This window comes from Terrapene carolina, unplaced genomic scaffold, assembly GCF_002925995.2.
Source record: "Terrapene carolina triunguis isolate 2854851 unplaced genomic scaffold, T_m_triunguis-2.0 Scaffold278, whole genome shotgun sequence".
Lineage (NCBI taxonomy): Eukaryota > Metazoa > Chordata > Testudines > Emydidae > Terrapene > Terrapene triunguis.
In genome coordinates, this window is record NW_020664629.1 from 562,735 (window position 1) to 572,125 (window position 9,391).

At 47.4% G+C, this 9,391-nt stretch overlaps 1 protein-coding gene across 1 annotated transcript in view; it reads left to right on the forward strand.

Moving 5' to 3' along the window:
- The window catches only part of LOC112107161 (SWI/SNF-related matrix-associated actin-dependent regulator of chromatin subfamily D member 3), a 149,852-nt gene that overhangs the window by 10,879 nt on the left and 129,582 nt on the right, over window positions 1–9,391 (forward strand). The window contains exon 2 of the mRNA XM_026657733.1: window positions 5,966–6,183. Coding sequence (XP_026513518.1) covers window positions 5,966–6,183 — 218 coding nt within the window. The remainder of the gene's footprint in view (window positions 1–5,965; window positions 6,184–9,391) is intronic.

A 9,391-nucleotide genomic window follows, 5' to 3' on the forward strand; every position in this document is an offset into this window, starting at 1 on the left:
CTGATACAGACTAACCCGGCTACCACTCTGAAACCGGTGTTCTGCCAATATTTAAAAAGGGCAAGTAGGATCATGGCGAAAATAATGGAAAAGCAGATACACTATTCAATCAGTAAAGAACTGAAGGATGGGAACAAAATTAATACCAATCAACTTGATTTTATGGAAAATAAGTCTTGTAAAAAAACCCAGTTTCATTTTGTGTTGAGATTATAAATTTGTCGGATAAAGTTAAGTGTGGAGATGACATATACTTGACTTCTGTAAGATGTTTAACTTAGTACCTCAAGCCATTCTGATTAAAAAATTTGCATGATACAAAATTAATAAAACACATTAACTAGAAAGACCTGGCTAACAGATCGCTCTCAAAAAGTAATCATGAATAAGGAATTGTCTTCAAATGGGGGTGTTCCTAGGGGGGTTCTGCAGGAACCATTACTGTTCTGATGCTGTTCAACATTTTCATCAATGATCTGGAAGTAAATATAAAATCAGTGCTGATAAAGACTGTGTGTTTCTTTGAAAGACATGCTGTAGTTCAAACTGGAATTATTTTGGGTAAGTTCTTTGGCCTGTGTTATTCAGGAGGTCAGACTAGATTGGGGTAGTCAATAGTTGGACTGTGGGCCAAGTCTGGACCGCCAGATGCTTTTGACTGGACCCCGAAATCTTTTTATTTACTTCTTGTTATCATTATTGTTATTTTTTACTATTTTCTCTGAAGTCTGGACCTTGACTATACTTTGACCAAGAAATTTGGACCTTGACAAAAAATAATTGACTACCCCGTCTGGCCTTGGAATCTATGAATTTATGAAAAAAGGGTGTTGAAAAATTGGAGGGGGTGCAGAAAAGAGAGACACAAATTATTTGTGGGCTGGAGAAAATGCCTTTCAGTGAGAGACTTAAGGCACTCAATCTGTTTAGTTTATCAAAAAGAAGATTGAGAGGTGACTTGATTACAGAGTATAAGTACCTTTATGGGGTGAGAAAACTGAGCACTAAAAGACTGTAATCTATCAGAAAAAGGCACAACAGGACCCAAGGCTGGAAGCTGAAGCCAGACAAATTCAAATTAGAAATACGATACACATTTTTCACAGTGAGGGTGATTAACCATTGGAACACACTACCAAGGAAGGTGGTAGATCTCCATCTTTTGATGGCTTAAAGTACAGACTGAAAGTCTCTCTGAAGATATGATTTAGTCAAACCCAAGTTACTGGTATTAATAAAGCGGTAACTGGGTGAAATTTAATGGCCTGTGACATACAGGAGGTCAGACTAGATGATTTGTTGGTCCTTTCTGGCCGTAAATTGTATGAATCTATGAATGAAATTGAGAAGTAGAGTTGGCGTTGGGCCCTCCAATTATGGGGACATGGGCTATGTGGATAGTTCTGTTGTAATCCTCAGCAAAGCAGTAGTTCAACAACATTGCAGTTTAAACTGACATCATTATTTTTTGTAATTAAGCCACAATGAGGTGCATGGAGCTTTTATGTCTGATGTCTTCCTTAGTTGGCAGACTGGCAGTATGTTAATTGATCGCCATTTTGTTGTACTGATTTTCTTTGTAACTATAAGAGCTATTATTTATGTATTTGAATGGTTGTATCCCCTAGAAGCCCCCATTAAAAATTTGGGGTCCCATTGCGTTAGGCACTGTACACCCTCATATCACAAAAAGATGATCACTGCCTCAAAAAGCTTATGGTCTAGGTATCGGCTTACAATCCTAGAAACAGTGTTTGTGCATGAAAGATTTTAGCTTGTGCTGCCCAATATGCAGCGATGGGTGGAGTCTGCAGCAAATGCCACAGCTGTGGAATCCTGGAATACTTGGTCCCTGATTATAGGGCACGGGATAGTGCAGGGAACTGGAGTACTAGAATGCTTGCTGGAAATGAGTGAAGTGAGATATTCTAAGGAGTAGGAATTGAAACACTGAATTTTCTACTTGGTAACTCTGTCATAGACATTAGAGAAGGCAACGTCTATTAGGTCACATTTATAGTCGTCCTGGAAGGAGAGGAGAGGCTGTAAAGGATTATTTACAGTCATTTTTCCTATACTTGTTCCAGTTCAATTTTAAATGTTGCTGTCAATTGGGCTTTCACCACTTCCTTGGGAGACTATTGCACTACAGATATATCTTACCAAAAGGCAGGGTTCTCTAATATACAGTTTAAGGGCTGGTCTACACTGGGGGAGGAGGGGAATCGATCTAAGATACGCAACTTCAGCTATGAGAATAGCATAGCTGAAGTCGACGTATCTTAGATCGACTTATCTCGTGTCCTCGCAGCGCGGGATCAACGGCCACGGCTCCCCCATCGACTCCACTTCCGCCTCTCGCTCTGGTGGAGTTCCGGAGTCGATGGGGAGTGCGTTCGGGGATCGATTTATCGCGTCTAGACGAGACGCGATAAATCTGTTCCCGATAGATCGATTACTACCCGCCGATCCGGCGGATAGTGAAGATGTACCCTTAATTTCATCCTATTACTCCGAGTGATACTACTACATATCGCCCTAGTGGTTGTTCACACCTGTCAGCTATTAGTAGCTGCCATCATGTCCTGCCAGCACCTTGGATGCTGTTGCCCAGTCAAGCTGTATTGTGCTCTTTTACACTCTCTAGACCAGGGGTCGGCACCTTTCAGAAGTGGTGTGCTGAGTCTTCATTTATTCACTCTAATTTAAGGTTTCACGTGCCAGTCATACATTTTAACATTTTTAGAAGATCTCTTTCTATAAGTCTATAATATAGAACTAAACTATTGTTGTATGTAAAGTAAATAAGGTTTTTAAAAATGTTTAATAAATTTCATTTAAAATTAAATTAAAATGCAGAGCCCCCCGGACCGGTGGCCAGGACCCGGGTAGTGAGAGTGCCACTGAAAATCAGCTCACGTGCTGCCTTTGGCACGCGTGCCATAGGTTGCCTACCCCTGCTCTAGACACTTGGTCATTTTTGTTCTTTTTAAAACTTCTCATTTGTCAAGCTCTTTACATTATTGAAGAGCTCAGGGTTGAGGGCTGCATTCCAGGTGGAGTCCCCTGGGGCAGGGAGGCATGGTACCTCTCTATTGGGCTCCAGGAGGACTCCACTTGGAATACAGTACTCAACCTTGGGCTCTTCATATGCAGCCCAAAACTGAACTAGCTTTTTTACAGCCATATTGCATTGTAAACTGCCATCTAACTTGCTGGACTATTTCAGGCATTGCTGCTCTCCTCATTTCTTTCTCCCATTGCCTGTCCACATTTCAGATTAGTTTTCTGCAGCTGCACAGATTCAGCCTGAGTCTCATTTTGTCATTTCAGCCTTTTAGATACTCTGTTGTTGAAGTTCTTGTAACAGGACTCTTATGTCTGCGGTAAGAATGCAAAGAGAAGCACAACCATATTAAAACCAGGAGACGCGCAGTCTTGTGCCGTCCTTCATCTGTACTATGTGACAGGAGGAAACTGCTTGAGAAAAGGGGGGGAGGAGGAGGAGAGAGACTGAGGAGGTGAGAGGATTGAATTGGAAGGGAGGAGAGTGAGAAACAAAGGACAGGACAAGCTGTAAAACAGAAGAAAGGTGAGATTGTAAAGGATGAAGGAGAGAGGCAGCCACCTCATGGCAGTGTGGAGCACGCTGCTGCTGCCACCTGTCTGGAGGGGCCTACGGCACTGACAATGTGCTCAGCTCTGCACAAGACACAGTACGGACAGGCCTTCCCCCCAGGAGCACAGAGAAGATCAGATGCACTAGGGCACCCTGAGGAGGATGTTAGATTAGGTGTTGCCTCCTTGTTGTCCTCTCCTCTCTGATAATATTGGGTTGAAAAGGCATTTCACCTAGGTGGTTTGTGGGGCTTTTGAAGGTATTGCAATGGGGAGAAGGGTGGGGCCTCATGTACTGGGATTAGGAGTTTGTTCCACATCTAAGGCCAGCATAGAAGAAGGTGCAGAGGTGGGGGTGGGAGAAGGAAAGTAATTAGGCAAAGCAGGGGGTGGACAAGGTTGGGGGGGGGGGCATAAGAATTTAAATGGAAAATGTCAGCCAGGATGGAACTAACCATTTTTCTTGGTGGAGCTGCTTTTCCGCTGTCCCGGGCACTATTTGTTTGGTACCCGCACTGTTTTAATGCCCAACAAGAACAAGGGGAGCCAACAGGAAGTTCAGAGAAGTAGGATATAGGCCAGTAACTAGCTTGGCCCACCCAACTTTGCTGTTCTGGCCATAATTTGTCCTTTCCAGATGCAGATAGCTGGACCCACAATCTTGTCTCTCCTGGCCAGGCAGTTTCCAAGGGGATGGACATGGGGCAGCAGAGCTGGGGTGATTGACAGGCAACAGAAGGGCTCACAGTTCGGTTTCTCCTTGCTGGAAGGCAGCCACAGTTTGTGGATTGACAGGCAACAGGAGATTCTAAATACAAGATTTAGTGTGAAGTATTTTTAAGCCATTTCCTTTTGCTGACTGCTGGGTTTGGGGGGTTGGGAGTGTGGTGGAGGAGAGAGACAGTTTCCAAAGTGTTGTCATAACAGTGTTTGCAGCTCAGCCAATGGTACAAGCTGGGACAGGTGAAGAAGTTCTCAGTTCTATACAAAGGTTTACTGCCCCCTCCCTCTCCTTTACCCAGTTGCAGCTCCCACAGTCAGTCTCCCAGACCAGCCCTATTATCTGCACTCACTAGCCATCAGGGCCGGCTCTAGGCACCAGCGTCCCAAGCATGTGCTTGGGGCGGCACTTCTCAAGGGGCGGCACCTTTGCTTTCGCAGTGGCACCTTTGCTTTCACAGCGGCACCCCAGCTTTTTTTTTTTTGCTTGGGGTGGCAAAAAACCAAGAGCCAACCCTGCTAGCCATGCCGACTCTGTCTTCTGAGCTGGTCTTCTGGGTAGTATAGTATGCTGGCTAGCTAGTCTGGAGGTGTGGACTAAGATGCTGGCTTTGCTGGTGTTCACCTGGACTGTTATGTTAAACACTTGCCTGCTACCTGCGGCAGGAGCAGGTGCTTTGTTAGCTGATCTATACATCACTTGCGCATCGGACTCAGCAGCCATCAAAGAACTCACTGGTGCATACACCATGCTCTGTCAAGAGTGATCATGCTATTGAAATCATAATAAATAAGGGTAACAGTTTGATGTGTCCAAGAGTTGGGCTTGCATTTTTAAAATGAGATTCATCTTGGTGGTTGATTCTCTGGAGGGCTATAAGCTCTTTAGGGCTAGGACTGACTTTATGCTGTGTCTCGTATGGCACTGATCTCATGGTCTGATCCAAAGCCACTGAAGTCAATGGAGATGTCAGGAGATTTTAGCATTCTTAAGGAAATGTTATCAAGCTCTCAGGTTCCCCTGTTATTGGGGAATGCCTGATCAAAGAGATGACTCTTTTCTGTAGCCACATCTTCTCACTTTATAGGCTTATTCTGATCCCCGGTGATCGTGTGTCCTGAAGTGGAAGCCTTGATGGAGACCTCTCTGCCCCAAGGCTTTAAAGCTTCACCTTTGACTGCAGCTATAATGTCCCTGTTGATCACAGTAGCCCAATCAGCATAAAGTGAGGATCACTGGTGTGATATGGTGTCATCATCAGTCTTGATTAGCATGTAGACCACAGCATGTTGGCCCAGATGTAGCTTCTACATGACCTTCACGGTCAGCCCAAGAGAGAATGCTGCAGTAATTTGGCCTGGATCTATCACCCACCCGCTCAACGTCTTGCTGACCCCAACCTTTTTCCTTACTACCCTCCAGCCTACTCTTATCAGGTTCCTCTCTCTAATGACCAGAAAGTGCCAGGCCTGACTCCATCACTTTGTCCTGTTGCGCTGGTGCTTATTAGAATGGAAACTTGCTGGTCTCTACCTTGGAGCTAGTTGCTGCCTTCATTCCAACCCCTTTGCTGCTGCAGTAACTGTGACCAAACAGACATTGATTTCTGTTTTGCTTCCTCCCTAGCGCCCTGGGATGCCATCAGGTGCTCGAATGCCCCATCAGGGGGCTCCAATGGGTCCCCCAGGCTCACCATATGTTGGAAGCCCCTCAGTGCGCCCTGGAATGCCCCAAACAGTGATGGAACCCACACGAAAACGCACAGCACCTCAGCAGGTACAACAACAGCAGGCGCAACAGCAGGTGCAACAGCAGCAGCAAGCAACTCAGACCCGAACCCGGAGGTGAGTGCACTGAAAGAGAAGAACCAGCCTCCTTTGCAATTGTGTGACAATCTTAAACATGTAGGCAACAAATCAATGGATTGATAGGAAAGGCTAGGTTTTAGTCTCGGGTATTTTTAGTAAAAGTCAGGGACAGGTCACGGGCAGTAAACAAAAATTCACGGCCTATGACCTGTCCATGACTTTTACTAAAAATACCCGTGACTAAAACTTGGGAGGCATGGGTGGCAGCGCGCAGCCTGGGACCCCCAGTGGTGCTGGGGGGCAGGGGAGTTGGTGGGGCCGGTAGACTCCCTACCTGGCTCCGCGCCTCCCCCTCCACAGCAGCAGCAGAGTTTGGGTGAGGGAGGGGGCAGGAGGGTGGGGCACGGGACAAGGGTGAGGCAGGCTCTGGGCGGCACTTACATGAGGGCTCCCCAGAAGTGGTGACATCCCCCCCCCATTCAGCTGCTAGGCAGAGGCATGGCCAGGCAGCTCTGCGGGCTGCCTCAGCCTGCAGGCACCGCCCCCGCATTTCCCATTGGCCGTGGTTCCCGGTCAATGGGAACTGCGAAGCCAGCGCTCTGGGCGGAGGCAGGCACACAGAGCTGCCTGGCCATGCCTCCGCCTAGCAGCTGAGCGAGGGGGATGTTGCTGCTTCTGGGGAGCCCCCCAGGTAAGTGCCGCCCAGAGCCCGCTTCACCTCATCCTATGCCCCAACCCCTTGCCCCCTCCCACACCCAAACTCTGCTGCTGCGGGGGTGGGTGTATGTGTGTCTGTGTGGCTCGAGACTGCCCCAGCAGCAGTTGGGGTGTCTGGCTCAGGGGCTGCCTGAGCTGTCCCTGAGCCACCGGCCGCTGCAGAAGTCACGGAGGTCACGGAATCCAGGACTTCCGTGACCTCTTTGACAAACTCGCAGCCTTATTTATAGGTTATATGCTGCTTGGAGCAGGGACTGTGACAATGCAAAATTCACTGAATAGTTTTTCATTTGTGAATTGTCTCTGAACAGACCTTGATTTCTATTAATTTTCTTATTTGGAGTTATTATAATGTTTGGTGCATGTTTCAAGCTATCGGGCCGAGTTGTATTCAATCTATAGAGTGTTTGCTAACTACATATTTTGACTTTTGTCTTCAACTTTTTGTTGTTTGTGGTGTATGATTGGTCACCTATTTTGCATAATAATACTTCTGCTCCCTGATTGGTTAACTGAATATTTTATAAACAGGAGCAGGCAAATCAGAGATTTTAGCTTGGTGGTGTGAATACTTATACCATGAGCACTAGTGTAAAATGCATTTGCATAAGTATTCATGAGTTTTTCATTGTCTACAAACATTCACTGGTGAAATTCACTAATGAAATTTACAGAAAGTAACTAACTAGAGTTGGAGGGGGGCATTTTTGATGTGTATGTACTTTTCTGGCAGAATTTGCCCATCTTTAATCTCATACAACACCCAGTGCACTGTTGGCAATTAAATAATAGTTATAATTGCTATTTAAAAAGCATAAATGGTTAGAACTCATCAGATTCTGAATTTGCAAAGTGTGAGCCAATCCCTCAAGCCTAGATTTATGGCTGATAAATGCTTGAGGCACATTCACCTGCAGAAACTACACATCTGTTGTGCAAACATTATGGGTACTTGCAGGCTCAGGCAGTGTAATAGTGGTGTCAGTACCTCTGGTTGCATGTAATACCTGCTGCTTTCAGTTCAGTGCACTGGGAGCTCCTGTGAGTCCGGGGTATTTGCACTGGAGCATCTAGCGAGCTTTAAGAATGTGTGCTGAGACGGTCCATGCATCTGGGATGCACCCTAGAAGGGCCCCAGCAGCAAGAATGTTAGTGGATTAAGAGTGAGTGGAGTTCCCAAGGATTGTCACATGGGAATTAGTCTGTTTCATGTCCCCATTGCAGAAGAAAACACCTTCTGATCCTCAAATTTTCTTGCAGTGTGAAACCCTGTTGTAGTGAGTGAGCCCTGCTCACCTGAAGCCTTCCAGGAGGCACCAAAAGGCTCCCTATGTTTCCTCGATCATATCTCCTCTCCATGGAGTTTATTGTATTCTTTACCCTGGTTCTCTTCCCCTCTCCTGTCCCCTTCTCAGAAGTTCCTCTGCTTTCCCCGCATTAACTCCCCTCCCATCTCTGGCAGGCTTAGGGGAGGGAGTAAATATCCTTGCCATGGGAGGCTCGGTGTAGGTAGAAAGGGGATAAATTCCCTTGTCTCTATCAGACTCTGGGGGAATGGGTGTGGTGTAACTCTCCTTCAGTTTTACTGGCTGCTCCAGGTGCACGCTCCCATTTCCTTTAGGCTCTGGCTCACCCAGTCACTGATCTCTCCTGCAATTATTGTGGCATCACCTCCTGTCATTTCTGGGGTGTTTGTTTTTCCTTCTCCAGCTGTTCCCTAGGTCTGGTGAGAGTCACTCGCCCCTCCCTCCATGGCCAGGCCAGAGGCACTAGCTCCTCCCTTGCCCCTCCCCTGACCCCCGCCCTCTCCCCCTAGGTCAGGTCAGAGTCCCAGCCCCTCCCCCATAAACTGCCATGGAATGTTTCGGCTCCAGCATTCCTCACTTCCTAAAGGGGCCACTGTCCCAAGAGGGCGTCCTGCCCATGTGGCCAGCAGGTGGGTGTGTAAATACCCTGGGCCAAATCCAGAGCTGGGCCTGAGGGAGGGTCAGTTTACATTCCCACCCCCCCCAAACAGTGCCTTGGGTCTGGCCCCAAGAAGAGCAGAGAAACTGGTGTCCCAGGCCCCACTCAGGAGGAAGGTGCACATCGCTAGTGAGTGTGGGAAGGGCATGTACCACCCCTGGAAAAAGGTAAAAACATTGGTCCTGGGGAGACAGAAAGTAAGGGGGCCTCTCAGGAGAAATGGGAATGGGGGAGGAGGGGCAGGAGCAGCCCCAGGGCCTGGCGGGGGGGGGCGGGGGAGGGGTTCCTTCGTCCTCATTCGCCTCCCAGAGATGGACTGATTGATCCCCTGCTCCAGGGATGGAGGTGTCATTCCCCTGAGCAGAGGGGGGCCAAGTTTCTCCTCTCTCTGAACTGCTGGGGCTGCAAGGAAACAGCTTGATGGGCACCAACAGTGTGTGCAGTTTAAAGTCAAAATCCAGGGACACTGCCTTTGCCTGATTCCTATTTCATCAGCATGCCTTATGCACACACCCGCCCACCCACCCACACACACAGGTGCCCGATATAGAGAGGTGTGTAT